Source organism: Nannospalax galili, unplaced genomic scaffold (genome assembly GCF_000622305.1).
Source record: "Nannospalax galili isolate Female #2095 unplaced genomic scaffold, S.galili_v1.0 scaffold299, whole genome shotgun sequence".
Classification (NCBI taxonomy): Eukaryota; Metazoa; Chordata; class Mammalia; order Rodentia; family Spalacidae; genus Nannospalax; species Nannospalax galili.
This window is the reverse complement of record NW_008343973.1, coordinates 400,559-416,263: the sequence shown is the minus strand read 5'-3', so window position 1 is coordinate 416,263 and position 15,705 is coordinate 400,559. Positions and strand designations below refer to the sequence as shown.

Sequence of the window (15,705 nt, the reverse complement as noted above, 5' to 3'; positions counted from 1 at the left end):
TGGCCTATGCTCCAGCTCCTGCTTCCAGGTTCCTGCCCTGAGTTCCTACCTTGGGCTCCATGATGAACTGTGACCTTGGAAATGTAAGACAAATAAACCCTTTCCTCCCCAAGTTGGTAGTGGTCAGAGTGTTTTGTCACAGCAATGAAGAAACAAACCAGAACAGAAACACATGTGTATCATAGTGTCAACTGTATTAAAAATGAATTTTTCTGTATGACACTGTACTTTAACAATGAAATGGAGATCTTTTTAAAGTTTAAAACTTTATTTAATTTTATGTCTTATAGGGGTTATACGGAGTACAATATTGTATAACTGTATCAATTCAACGGTAAACCTAAAAATTTACAGTCAGTTTTGAAAGAGATGCATCTTAGCTCTGGAAATTGTTATTGAATATGTCAGTGCTGTTGTAATGAAATGTTTCTTCTGTTTGTGTGGTTATTAAATAAATTTTTTTTAAAAAAAGGCCCAGAACTCTTCCTGGTTTCTGTGCTTGCTAATATTCCAGGCCTTGTTCTCACTGTTCAGGGATAACACGTCTTCACCTACAGGAATCAGAGAACCAAGAAAAACTAATGTTACCTACAGTAAAGGCCTGGGGTTACTCAAGGAAAAAGGTTTAAGAAAGGAGGACGAGAGAGAGAGAGAGAGAGAGAGAGAGAGAGAGAGAGGAAGAAGAAGGAGGAGGAGGAGGAGGAGAGCAGTGAGAAGAAGAGGAGAAGTGAGAGGAAGCACAGCCAGAAGCAGGGCAGAGGAAGAGGAAATGAAGATCAAGAAGCCGCCTCAGCAGAAAGAGGCGAGAAGTTCCACTGTGTTCATGCCAATGCCGAGAGTGCTCCTTACCCAGTGCTCTCCAGATCAAACAGAAGGCCAGGGTGAAGCAGACGAAAGCCCAGTTCCACTCATGGTTCTTCCCAACAGTGGACACACCCATGAAGATGAAGATCAAGGTCTCACTGACGCTGCTCAGCATCTTCATGAAATACTTGATGGTTGTGTAAGACTTCTGCGATACATTTTCTTCTACATACTTATTCATAGTCATGGCACACGCAGTGATTCTGAAAGGGAAGAGGCAGCTTCTATTTAAACACGGCCAAGATCCCAATCAGAATACCAGAGTCAGCTCCTAGACACTACATAATTATTCTCCCTTCTACTTGGGGCTGATTGATTTTTATGAGTGACTGCTATTTGCATGCAAACTTTGAACATCTTACTCTCTCTGAAGGTCTTCATTGATACCCAAGGTTTGCGGTACTCTGCTCCATTCAGCTCTCCAGTCCCCTCAGCTGGCTTATTCCAGATCTAGTTCATGGTCACCAGCACCATTAACTCTCTTTGAGCGCCCCAAATAAAACAAATTCAAAATAGATTTCCACCTGCACACACTAGATTCCTTCATTATCTAACAATCCTAAACCATCACATAAAAGCCTACACCTGGTGCTAGAGTTGCACTGGGCTCCTCTCCACATCACACTTCCTTACCACATCCCTCTCCATATAGCTGAATGCCAGTCATTTTCAATTATTCCTCCTGAATATTCCCTGGACCACTGAGCCTTTTCCTCATCACCTTGCCTTAGTTCTGGATCTCATTTCCACTTCCCAATTGGGTCTACTTCTGTGAAATTCAAAATGTATCAATAGGCTCCAAATAACTTCTAAGTGAAGTAAGTTCCTTTGTTTCTTTGTATTAGTCTTTTCCTCCCAGACCTTTGGGGCCACACTGCTCTTCACTTCCACTAACGTAGTAACTGTTTTGACATGGCCTTTACACACTGTGGACGAAGATAAAGCGTATGGTACCACAAGCTCTGCCCACCTTCGTCACTGGACCGTAGCAGTTTCACATCCTGCACTCTTTCCACCTGGCACACATTTTAGGCCTTTATGGCTATCATTTGCCAAACATGCCTTCATTCCTGACGTTTTTCCACTTTCCTGGTCATACAGGTTCCTGCCTGTTCGGAATATCACCCCCAACCAACTCAAATGCCACCCAAGGAGGGAAGTTTAGCAGGATCTAGCATACTCTAAGACACATCTGGAGTCACAGTTACCAGAAAGTACCAAAAGACTTCATTACCAGAAGATGCTGAAGGGTGAAACAGGGAGATGGGATTTTTACTAAGCCTCCCTACCTTACACTGAGTGAGAACCAAGCCATAAATCAGCTGTGAATCATGACAGATCTGTTTCCCATGTTCCTAAAACTCTAGAGCCACACTGGCACTGAGTGCCCTGCCCCTCTTCCTGGGCAGCATGGTCCTCCTCACCCTAAGATTTCTCCCATCCTAAGGAAACCCTCTGTAGGTCTGGGAGAATGTTGCATACCTTAGTTACTCCAAGATTAGACCTAACAAGTAACCACAAGCCTTTCTTTGCAAGGAACAGACCTGTTTGTCACACAAACAACACATGTATTTATTTTGTGCCCCATATTAAAACAAAACACTCCACCAACACAAGGGCCATGCAATGACATTGCTGCCAGAATAAGAAAGCATGTCTTTTAGATTTATATGGGTGAAGAAGGTATAATTTATGTGGTTTCCAAAAGAAAGAAAGGCCTTATTAAATGGGCTAATAAAAGTGAGCAGGAACAACACATTGCACAGCCTTTGAATAGCTGAGGGCTTATACAATAATAGTTGATGTTTATAGACCCTTTCCTATGAGCCAGGTACTGAGTAGATGCTTTGTATGGTTTATATCAGTTAAACCTCATAACATGTTTATGAGGCAAGTTCTATTATCATTCTCACTTTTATTAAACGGGAGAACAAAGGTAGACTTAAGATTACACAGCTGGTAAGTGGTGCCAGGATGCTTATCCAGGAAGTCTGTCTGATTCAAATTCAGTGCTGTGGCAGACCTTACCCTCACCCTGGGGAGTTCTGAGTGAGCCCAGTGGTCCTACGTGAGAGAGGATTTCTATGCCCTGCCAAGCCCTACTTCCTCTGTTGTCAAGCACACAGATCTACGTATTTGCTTTCTATGGCTCCTGTAAAGAATTAGCACAATTTCAATGACTTCAGACTCTGGTTTATCATGTAGAAGTCAATCAGAAGTCATTTTCACTGCTAAAATCAAGATGTTGACAGAGCTATGTTCCTCGTGTGCTCTAGCTTTTAAAGGCTGCTTACAATCCCTGGCTTATGGCCACATCACTCTGTCCCTCACGTCCCCTTGATTCTGACCCTCCTAAAGGTCCTTGCAATTACATCAAGTCTACCCAATAATCCATTTCAATCACCTCATCTTAAGAATCCAATCGCATTGCATCTGCAAAGTCCTGCTTGTTCTATAAGGTAAGTTATTAGCAATTTCTATAAATTAACAGGCAGATATCTTTGAGGGTACCAGGTCAATCACATTTCAGAAAATGTACATCTTCCATACTTTGGCTTAATTTGGCAGGGGAAGAGGTAACTGTGGATTGAATGTAGGGCTTTTTCCATGCTAGGCAAACACTCTACCACTGTGCTTCATCTCCTGCACTCTTCCTACATTTATTTTGAAACAAAGTCTCACTAAGTTTGACCTTGAACTTTCTCTATTGCCTAAGCCAGTCTTGAACCTGAAGTGCCCCTGTCTTAGCCTCTGGAGTAGCTGAGTTTTCAGACCTGCACTACTATGCCTAGCTAACTTTTAGAAATTATGATTTCCTAGTAAAAATAATGAGAGCAAAAGTGTTACTAAAATTATCAAGAATCTGGATAGTAACGGGATTTATAGAGAGGCGCACACAGCAACAAGAACTAATGAGCCTTTCTTAAGTGTAAAAAGTAGAAAACCAGCAAGACATATATTTTATGATGGTTGTATTCCTTCTTAAAGTATTCTAATCCTATGTAAGGATGCTTCAAAATTAAGGACATGTTTAAATTTATAGACAAATATGGAGAATAATAAATACCACCTACTCATTACCCATTTTTTTCCAGTCACTTTTATTTGAAAACTAAATCACCATTAGCTATAGAGCTGAAACTCCTTGGTTCTTTCTGTAAAAAATCTTTTATTTATTTATTTTTATTCTTTTTTATGTATATGAGTGTTATGCCTGCATGTGTGTAAGTGCACCAGTGTTGTACAATGTCTGTGAGGTCAGAGGAAGGCATTGGATTCCCCTGGAAGTGGAGCTATGGATGGTTGTTAGCTGCCAAGTGGGTGCTGGGAATCAAACCTGGGTCCTCTGTAAGAGCAGTCAATGCTCTTAACTGCTGAGCCATCTCTCCAGCCCCAAGCACCTTGGTTCTTTAGCCTAGATTTGTTTCCTTCACTCCTTGGCTTTGGAATTTTTCACTTATCATCTGAAAAACAATTTTTTGCAAGGCTGGAAACAACACTGGTACATGCCTTCTGACCTGTGCTACCTTATTACACAGGCAGTAAGTGAATGATTAAGGCCAAATGAATGTTTAGCTCACTGTGGGGAGAAACTCAACAAATGTCATCCAGAGGTGATATAAAACATAGCTTTGGTGTAGGAATGACAAATGAATTATTTTCCACCAGTTATGCCATTCACACAACACCAGGAGAGATGCTGCTGCTGGCCAGACCCCTGATTGGAACTGAATGGTTTCCCTACCAGCATCACTTCACGAGGGAAACACATTCAGTGGGTACTATAGGCCTGGTACTCAGAAGCACTCAGGAAGTATGTGCTCATCTATCATACCAATATGTGTGAGGGGCTGGAGCAAAGGTTCCAGATATTGCCATTCTGGTCTTTCATGTAAGCTCAATGCACATGATCACTCAAGCAGAAGCCTGAAGGTATTTCCATTGCAAAGAGATTTTGAGGTAATGGTACACTGTGACTGGAAATCCAACAACTTCACCAGCAGCAATAAATGTGCTGGAAGTTCATGGAAGGAAATTGTTAGTTCTACCACAGAAAAACGTACTTTGTGCAAAATCTTCATCAATAAATAAAAGGTCACCAAGAAAAAAAAAGAAGAGGGATGTATATTTGTCCCTCAGTGTCTGCAGAAGTGCATTTCTAGTAGCCCCATGCAAATACTAAACTACAGTGACACTTAAGTCACTTAAATAAAATGACAGTGTCTAACACAACCGCAGCTTATCCCCCGGTACATTTTAAACCATCTCTGGGTGACTTATAATTCTTACTACAATATAAACACTAAGTGTTCATTATAATCTATTTCACAGGGAATAGTGACAAGGAAAAGTCTACACATTCAGTACAGATGCAATCATTTTTCCAAATAATTTTGATTTGTGATTGGTTGAGTCCATGCAAGGTGAACTCATAGAGATGACTGTAATTCAAGAAAAAAAAAAAAAAGGTTGGACATGCACAAAGGCTTGAAAGAAAGAGGGAGGTTGGCAAGGTCAGGAAACCACTGAATGATTCTGCTAGCCAGAAGAGAGAATGTGTAATCACATCATACCATCAAGAAGCCATGAAAGAAGGAGGGGGTCAAAGAACAAGTTATACCTAATGCCAGGAGCTTCAACTGGATTCTGTAAGCGGGGGAGAAAATAGGAAAATACATCTTTTAATGATAACTGCCCCTAATCTCTACCATTTCTATTTCTATTTCTCCTAAACCCAACTGGAAAGTATTAGGAAAGAGAAAAGCACCTCCTTGCTTCGTATATTGTCTAGCATGTCATTAACACATCTCAAATCAGATGCTTTCCTATTGCTGTGACAAGCAAAAGAAATTTGGGGAAGCAATAAGTTTATTTTGTCTTACAGGTCACAGTCCATCTTTGAGGGAAGTCAGGGCAGGATCTTGAAGCAGAAACCATGGAGGTACGCTAATTGCTGGTTTGCTGTCTGGCTTGCAAACAGGCTCATACTTAGCTAGCTTTGTATGTATCTCAGGACCACCTGCCTAAGGGTGGTACCACCCCTAGTGGATTGGGCCTTCCTGTATCAATTAACAATCAAGACAATGACCCACAGACATGCCCTCAGACCAATCCAATATAAGCAATTTCTGAATCAAGGCTTTCATCTCAGATGATTCAAGGCTGTGTCAGGTTGACAATTAAAGCTAATTAGGACACTCACTAATACGTAGAGGCTCTGTTAATAGGAATGGTAGTTTGATACACAAAATTGTACTTCAGAAAGAGAGCTCTGAAGGAGTTTCACATATTTGGAAAACAGATTTAGACACAAACCTAAAGGATGCTGATAATCTGTTTTCTTTCTTCAACAGCTTGTCATTTTATTTTCAAAATCCATTCTAGCGCCTGGCCTATATAACATACCAAAAACATGCCTGTGTTTTGACAGGTGTTAGGTTTCACTCTGTGAGATCACATGGAGGTCAGATGTGTATAGAATTCACTGGTGGATACTGCTTTGTGATTATCTTGCCTCACTTTAACATAGATGTATGGTGATTATCACCAATTTAGAGATGGAGAAGTAAAATCACTGTAATTAGTGGTTTTTGCGTTCACCAGCAATTGAGGTTTTCTTCATCCTGTTATCACTTAAAATATAGCATAAGCAAAAATCAGACTAGCTAATACTACCTTAACAAAGCCTTTAGGGAGAAAACAGACTCTCTACTTAAATGATCTGTCATTTAACTATCTAGTGAGAAGAAATTTCTTCCAACAAGTTCTTTCTTCTGCAACACACCATGACTCCATCACAGCATCCCATGGAGCTGGCCTTCCAGAGACTGTCCTTCCTTTTATCAGAATGTGTATGTTGAGGCTGGAGGGATGGCTCAGCAGTGAAGAGCACTTGCTGCTCTTGCAGAGAACTTGGGTTGAGCTCCTAGTACCCATATGATGGCTAACAATCATCCATGACTCCAATTCTAGGAGATCTCATGCCCTCTTCTGGACTCTGCAGGCACTGCACACACATGGTGCACTTATGTACATGTAGACAAAACATTCATGCACATAAAATAAGAATAAAAAAGCTATAAGTACAGATAAAATTCCAGGAAATATAACTTAAATATTAACTTTTTATATATTCTCAATTAAAACTTTGCCAAGCATGAAGGCATGCTCAGTGATGAAGATCCATCCAAAGTTTTCTCTGTATTGATTAAAGCTAGGTCTTATGGTAACTCATGCCCATGGAATAAAGAACCTGCTCATGTGAGATAAATTAATTATTCCAGTGCATGAATTTACTATACAATGGGTTTTCTCTTCCAGAAAATCCATCAACCAAGAGAAAGTGAGTTTGACATATTATAAAATTAAAATAAAAATTGTTTTCAAAGAAAGGCCCAAGCACACTAAATGATCTTTCCTAAAGTATCAAAAATGAAATAAGTAAATCTGACTATGATAAATGCAGGCTTCTTCATACCGCCTTCTCCCTTTCATAGACTCTGCACTTCTTTAAAAACTTTGTCCTTCATAAATGTTTTCAGCTCGACTAATGTTTATATATCACCTCTTGGCACACAAAGCAGCCATGAGCTCATGCAGAAGGATCACACAAAGAATCACAAGCCATTGTCCACAGAGTAGTGAAGTGCAAGGCATCATAGGGCCACAGAGTCCACTGACTCTGGCTAAAGACAGTTGAGAAAAGGCTCAGTGAGCCTGTAAGATTAGGTCGGTATTCACCACAGCATTAAAGTTTTCTAGGAAGAGAACTCCAAACTGGTATGTGCTGGAGAAAGACCACTGGTACTGGGTACTGGGATTGGAACCTGCCATTGCAGGCACCTCGCAACACCTGTGTATAGGAGTATTTCCAGGGTTGAGCACAGGTCCTGGGAACATTTCTGGAAATGCCTCATGGCCCTCGGCACACATATTAGAGCAGTGTGGTTTGTGGACCATGTAATTACTGGAAATCCTTGGAAAGACTCAAATGTCTTGCCTCATCCAAGAGCATTAGGATTTTAACATGGAATGGTGCTTCTACATGATTCCAAAATACAATGAATGTTTTAGGGAAGTAAGTGGGATACAGACAGAGGGTTCAAAAAATGAGGAAGGTGCAAAAGAACTGAATCATTTTATTGAAAATATAATCAGAAGGTGAACCTAAAGGCTAACACAGGATTTGAGAACTACTGTGGTTTTTATTACGTTTTGCTAACTATTCTCTGTTCCAAGTCTACAATTAAGCACCTTCACCTTGCTGCCTCCTCTCCTGACACACATTCCTCAGCTCTGGAGGTAGCCGGCCTACTTAGGGCTATGACCTATAGCTTTTAACCAAAAGAACCATCCAAATATCAGTTGAATGCAAAACAATGATATAAAATAGATGTGGACGCTTTCTCCCAATGTATTCATTGTAACAGAGAAACATAACTGTGTTGCTTTTGTGCTTCGAGCATTGAATGGCTCCTGCCCAGTCTCCTTTCTGTTACCTTCCTCAGACTTCAGTTCCTTGGAAGCCACCGAGCATTTCACCCTGGAGCCTTACATTGTACATCCCCCATCTTTCCAGAATGTTCTTTTCATCAACAAGACTTCACTGAAAGCATCATCATTTCCACCCTATAAAAAGTGAATTTTTTCCCTCAGTAACTTATAACTTGTAGTCAGTATAGACTGGGTGGCTGTCTCAGTCCAAGAAAGGTTGTGAAATCACTGCTGTCTACTAGTTTTACAAGCCTTACTTCTCATAAAACAGAGCCGTTTAATCCAGTCGGTTCTCCAAAGCTTGGGGCTAATCACTGTACTTCCTTTAATTTTTTTTTTCTAACAAGAACTGGGTGGATAGATCTCATTCACTCTCCAGTGACCAGGTTGTAGACACAAAAAGCCCAATTTATACATAACCCTGTTTTTAGGCTTTTGAGGTGTCTAACCATCACACAAAGGAAGACAGTGTTGACAAAGAGATGATCTGGTAGACATTGAAGTCCTTGGTCTCAGAACCCTGATGAGTCCACACCTGTCCTTGTCAGGAATTTATTTATTCATATAACCCAGTAACCTTCATTTTCAGTTTACAATAGTTTGACACTGCTCCTCCTATTAATACAGCTTTGATCTACTGTTTGAGCTGGGCTCTTGGCTACAAGGACTTCAGATGACTCAAGTTACCTCAAATAGCTAGGGATTAACTGTGAGGACACACGTGGAAAGGCAGACTCAGGCACTTGGCCAGATCTCTTGGGAACACTTAGAAAGTCAGAGCTTACATTAGACTGAGGGAAAGGCAGAGAAGACAAGGGCAAGTGCTGCTGTGTAGAATGGAGCTATGTGAGGCACTCCTCACCACGGCACCCACCCAGTCCTCCTCAGAGTCCTCCCCACCCAGAGAACTGATGAGAAGCAAACTGAAGGTCTTCGAGATCAAGGTGAAGGGATCACCTTCAGGTGAAGAGAACAGGTCGTGGGAGAAGCAAGCCTTGACTCTTTGTGTCATTCAGGTGTCTGTGTGTTACTCAGATGTCTATCAACAAAATATATAATCTAAAATGAAGTAATGCTTATTTGGACTCAGGGATTCAGCCCGTGGGCACCTGGCTCTATTGCTTCAAGGCATATGGGAAAGTGTATCATGATGGTAGAGAGGCTGCTCACTTTACAGCAGCTGAGAAACGGGAGGAAGGGCAGGTGTCTCACTACCCCTTCACAGACATACCCCAGAGATTTAATTTCCTTCCACGAGGCCCTACCTACAGGAGGTTTCCTATAGGCTGGCAGTCAGGCCTTCAGTCTCTATGTTTTAGGTGGTCATTTACGATTCCAACCCCAACACCACTGTGTTTGAATTCCTTTCTCTAAACTATTTAGGGTGATCTAACTGAAGCATGAAATTTGCTTGTATTTATTTCTGTGGTGTAAAGGTTATTTATTATTTAAGTGTATGTATGTATGTCTGTGTGAGTTTATGTGCACCATGCCTGTGCAGGACCTATAGAGGCCAGAAGAGGGCGTCAGACCCCGCGGAACTGGATTTATAGGCAGTTGTGTGCCTGCCTCCATGTGGGTTCTGGGAACTGAACTCCAGCCATCTACCAGAGCAGCAAGTACTCTTAACTACAGAGTTGGGCCCCATTTCTGTGGTTTAAACTATTATAGTCAACTGATAAATGTTAGAACATAGCAAAACACGCCATTCTCACAAGTCCTAGCTGGGTAGTGACTGTTCACTCCAGGATCAGTTTTCTTGGAAAAAATAAACATTTGGAAAGAAAAGATAATTATTTCTCAGCAATAATGGAATAATTTCATTCATGATTGATATTTTGTTTTACATTTTAGACTACATGCCCGTGGAAAGTAATGTTTTTTATAATTCCAAATTTCTGAAACATATGCCAGTAAATGACATCACACATCTTTTCTTTAAATGAATGTGAAGATTAGTTAAAAAACTGTCTCCAAACCAAGTGGAACCAAACTTATCCAGTGAGGTAGACTGTTTTTGAAGTGGATGCAGGAGAAACAGGGCAACTTGTTAAACTTTTATGTCACCTTAATTTGTCAGGCAAACACCACTATGTTTTTCCTCTCTGAAGAATTCGCAAACTTCTAAATCCACCCTAGTGACAGAACTAAAGGAATCTGGTAGGATATTCTGCAGCGGAATGTACCAGAAAACCAGCTTCAGTGTTCTGCTGTTTGGGGTAAATTTATATCATCATGGGAATATGATGTGTTGATTTTCATAAGATGGCCAAGCAATGAGTATTGGATTTATCTTGCATCCTATCAAGCATTCTGGAAAGTTCACTCATGCTTGAGTGGGAAACCTATCGTTCCCTCAGCATAATCTGCCTGATAAACAGAAGCATCAGAGGCAGGTTAGAAGGGGAAAGAGTGATCATCAGCTTGGAAGTCTAGCCCTGATTCTCTTCAACAATGGAGTGTACAGCTTTATTTAGGAATGTTTTTGTTGTTCATTTGTTTGTTTTGGATTTTGTTTTCGTTTCTATCAAAAAAAAAAAAGAATGTGTCATTTGGGACAACTTAGAATGTTAACTGTACTGTACATAGGCCCCACTAATGGTTTTCAGTCCATCTTTGAAATAGAGATGAGAATGATGTCTTCTGTTTTTGAGACAGGGTCTCACTCTGTAGCCCAGACTGGCTCCAATCACAGACATCCTTCTGTCTCACTGTCCAAGTGCTAGAATTACAGGTATCGGCCACTAGGACCACACCCAGATGATAACAATGTCTCTGATATTGTTTTACCCCAAGAAGATGAGGCAATGCATGTATTTTTAATATTGAAAATTATATGAGTTTACAACTTCAGTCATAGAAAATATGTCCAGGAGTCACGGAGTTCCCAGGGGAGAGTTACACTCTTCAGCTAAGCTTAGTGATGTCCACATTAAAACCTTGAGGGGCTTCAATCCTTAGCACTTGGGGTAGGGGACTAAATGTAGATTTTAGATAAAAGGCTTTCATTCTCAAATTAAATTTGACAATTTGATTTTAATTTAACAATTTACTTGTTATAAACCACCTGAGAAGCAGCTCCCACCTCTCTTCAGTCTCTCCATTCTTACTTCCATCCCATCCTTCCCTAGTCTCAAATAAATGGGTACAAACTTCCACATAAGTTCCTTTCTTTATGCATTTGACTTCTAGGAGTGATTCAAGCCATCAGATAGTAACTTGGATAAAGAAAGTAAGGTGAGGGGCAAGGAAGAGATGGCCTAGCAGCTAAGAGCACTGGCTGCTCTTGCAGAGGCTGTAGGTACACTTTCCAGCACACACATGGCAGCTAACAACTATCTATAACTCCAGTTCCAGGGGATCCAATACCCTCTTCTGACTTCCCTGAGCACTACATAACATGTCTGCCCTTACATATACACCCATACAAATTAAAACAATAATAATAAATAAAATTTTTTTTAAAGAAAGTAAGATGAGCTAAAATGCCCCACCATCATAGGCGACTAGGTACGTTCAGGGTGGTATGGCTGTAGATAAAATCCCTTATCACCAACGTAGTTGTCACTTTCTTTTCTCAGAATATTTTCTGAATGCAAAGTCCCAAACTCATGCATGAAGCTAAGAATTACTAAAATCAATAACTGTTAGTTGCCTTTCTGTCCACTTAGATAGTGCTTGACAATGAAAAGTGTCCAGAGCTTTGGCTATGCAACATGTTTTGTTTAGGGGGTTGTATAAATTTTCCATTAGCTTTAGGAATAGTGCCATGGGGAAAAAACTTGGAACCAACTATACACAGATACACCCCCCCACACACACACACACAATATACACAGTTTGCCCTATTGTGGCAATTTATTTCATTAACAAAGTAGAAAGGGGGCTATCAAGATGACTCAGTAGGTAAAGGTGCTTAGCCTACAAGCCTGACAACCTGAGTTCAATCCCTGGGGCCCACTTGGTAGAAGGAGAAGACAGACTCCTGAAAATTGCGCTCTGACCTCACAGACACACACAAAATAAATGGACGCAATACAAAAGTTTTAATGAAGTAGAAAAACTTAACTGGTAATTTTATCTTTGTTTTCCTGTTTGAATCCAAAATACTCCTGAAAACAGGGAAACAGTAGAAATAATTCCTTCACTTTCAAGTACGTATTGAAGTATTAGGCAAGACTATCAAGGGAAAATTAAATCTAATACTGCCCAGATGTCATCTCTAAAATACTTGAGAGTCAGAAGAAGCTATAACTCCATCTCGTAGTATTTGATTTAGTTGTCAGTGAATAGCTTGGAAAGCCAGTCTCATGTCAGCAAAAAACAGCAGAAATAAGCTTTCTGAATACCTATAGAGCACTACTTCTGACATCTCACCAAAATCAAGACACAAATCCTGCTTTCCAACCTCAGAGCTTGGTTATGTTTTCAATCCAAAGTCCAGCCCTCTACTCTACAGAAGGAAATTTCTTTCTAATCAGACTCTTTTATTACTTGCTCACTGAGTGAGCTAATTTCAGGACAGAGTCTAAGAGTTCACCCAAGGCAAAGCTCCTGAACCAAGAGTTAGCGGTCAGGAAGGCCACATGAGGAGCGAGGAGATGGGATGGATGGAAGCAGGTAAGGAAGGGAGCCAGGGAGGACCAGGACCTCAGACAGAAGTGGGCTATGCTTCGTAACCACTATACAAATCCTTGGAGGAGTGTTTCGATTGTCAGTCCACCTGGATAACCTCCCTGCCCCTTGTACGATGGCATCTTCTTTTTGGCAAACCAGGAGAGTGCTCAGCATGCTCAGTGACCCCAGCGTCTCCACTCTAGCCTTCAAATTTGTTTTTTAATGATGAGAAAGAGTTGAAGTAACAGGAAATATGATAAGAATATCTAAATCCAGTGCAATTTAAATGCAGAAAACTTGACAACTTCTCTTAAGGTCGACACGGTGATTACAGCCTGGAAGGATTCCAAAGTGCCTGTGAGCACACCTGTAAGCATTCCATCCAGAAGCTTCCCACGTGTTCAGGCTTTAAATAGCATACCGATCACCCCATATCACCCCACATACTGAACACAGAACACCACTTCTGAGAGAAAATGCTGTGCCTGTGTGAATCACCTATGTGAATGGGCCCCTTCATTTGCTATCATATGAAAATGGGTATGCATGGGAATCCTAGACGCAAAACTGTTCATCTCTTGGAATTTCTTATTTAAGGCTTCTCTTACAATTCTGATATACCATGGAAAATGACAGTATTAGTATAAATATAATAAGGGAATTTTCCCCATGCTATGTTATAAAATAAATGTTCACTATGAATCTGGAAATAAAAGCTGTTTATTATCCACACACAACAAAGAATTACTTGTGATGTTCAGCAACGATATGAAGTTCTATGTGTGTCCAATTTTTGAATCCCCACTGCAAGTAAACCCACAATCCCATCTTTACAAGAGGCCCTAAGTTGATGTAGTTCAACGTTCCAAGCCCAGGCCTCCTTCAAATTTCTGATGTGCCCAATTCTAACCTTATTCAACTCCAGCTATGATGGATCGTCAACCCAGCTTCCATCCTGGAACATCAGGAAAAATGACTCATTTTAGATAGCTCTGCTGATTGTTCTAGAACATACTATATGTACATGGTCCAGGGATTGACATTCTGAAATCCAAGGTTCCTTCAAAACCGTTTCTAAAACAACCTTGCTGAGAAACTAGACACCAGGCTCAACCCACACTCTCTTTACAGGCCTTGTAACCCACTGATCGCACATTTTCAATGATGTGCTGTTCAAAGAACAGTGAAGAAACTGGAAGTCAGACAAATGATATGAATAGCAACCAGGAATGCTTCGTTACTGGGTCAAACTGGATTAATATGTTGCTTTATTTAGGATCTCTATGAAACTGAAAACCACACAACCTTTAAACTCATGGCTTTTATGACAATCAGTCCCACTTTCCTTTGACTTCCTCCACCACAAACTTCTTCTGACCTGAAAGTTCCACTATGAGGCATGAAATTAGTCTTTAATCAAAGTATCTCTTGCATCAGGTCAGAAGAGAAAATTTCAGAGGGAATGATGTCTATGTTACAGCAGGAAACCTCTAAATACATTCAGCAGGCCCTAGCACACAGCCTCCTGCTCTTATGGCTACAAGTAAATCTCAAGATCAACAGACATTCCATTATTCATTACTACAATATTCTTCTCTGGCCCTATGGAGAGTGTTTGGGGCAACCCAAGAAAATGACACCCCAGTGAGTAGCTTCCTTCGAAGTGGCAGCCCAAAGGCCACCCTGAGTTCTACACACTACCATCCTGCAGCACATCTGTAGAAGCTTTTGAGGACTTTCTCCAGAGTCAGTTGGCAAATGAAATATTAGCTATGTCTTTAACAAATGAATCATTATTTACCTCCATACCTTAAAAACTATAGCTCACATCCCTTATTCATTGCATTCTGCTTTTAGTGCCCTTAAGGTATTTTACTCCAATCAAATCGACTGCATAAACCATTCTATGACTAAGAGTATTATAGGGACACACATAACAACTCCAGAATGCTACATGCAGTTCAGGCGATGTGACCTGATTGGGATATTTTAGAGCCTCCCACATGGAACACAATACATGAAAATCAGACTCATAAAATACTGGTGTCTGACACAGATCAACCTAAGTTCATTGTCGTGTTTTATATGAAATTCAAGAAATAACTTTTAGCTAGCTTTCCATGCTAGCTTCAGATTATAGTAAAATAAATTTGGCTAATATATACTTTCATTCCTGTGTAACAAAGGTAAAAAAAATCAAATTCTAATTATTAGAATAAGAAAATATAGCCCTCTACACTACTAAGTCAATTTTACTGTCTTAATTTAGAAGACGTGTACTAATCATTTAGCAATGAAATACTTACGCCATGATGCCTGAGAGGTGGAACATTTCAGCTGTGATGTAGGACAAATAGCTGTACAGGAAGACAAAGAGTGGCTCTATCACTCGGATGTTATGTGTGAAACGAGTGGTGAATGCAGCTATAAATCCCAGGAAGATGCCAATCAGCACCCCGCCAATTCCCACCACGAAGAAGTTAGCAATGCCTGCAAACACATCAATGGTCTCGATGGTTTTCATCTGGCAGAAGGACTTAAACAAGTTGTACAGGACCTATGGGAGTAAAGAGAAACACAGTCAAGATCCTCTCTAGGGCTGAAGAGACCACTCAGTAGTTAAAACACTTGCTTACAGAAGCCTGAGGACAGGAGTTGGGATCCCCAACACTCAAGCAAATGCCGAGTGGGTGTGCTGAGCTAGCCTGTAATTCCAGCATTCTGGAGGCA

The 15,705-nt window shown here is 40.6% G+C and overlaps 1 protein-coding gene across 1 annotated transcript in view; it reads right to left on the bottom strand.

The window, feature by feature from the left end:
* The window catches only part of Slc9a2 (solute carrier family 9 member A2), a 91,315-nt gene that overhangs the window by 29,238 nt on the left and 46,372 nt on the right, over window positions 1-15,705 (bottom strand). Inside the window, exons 3-4 of the mRNA XM_008840303.2 lie at window positions 15,282-15,532; window positions 850-1,067 (exon numbers count right to left, since the gene is read on the bottom strand). Coding sequence (XP_008838525.1) covers window positions 850-1,067; window positions 15,282-15,532 — 469 coding nt within the window. The remainder of the gene's footprint in view (window positions 1-849; window positions 1,068-15,281; window positions 15,533-15,705) is intronic.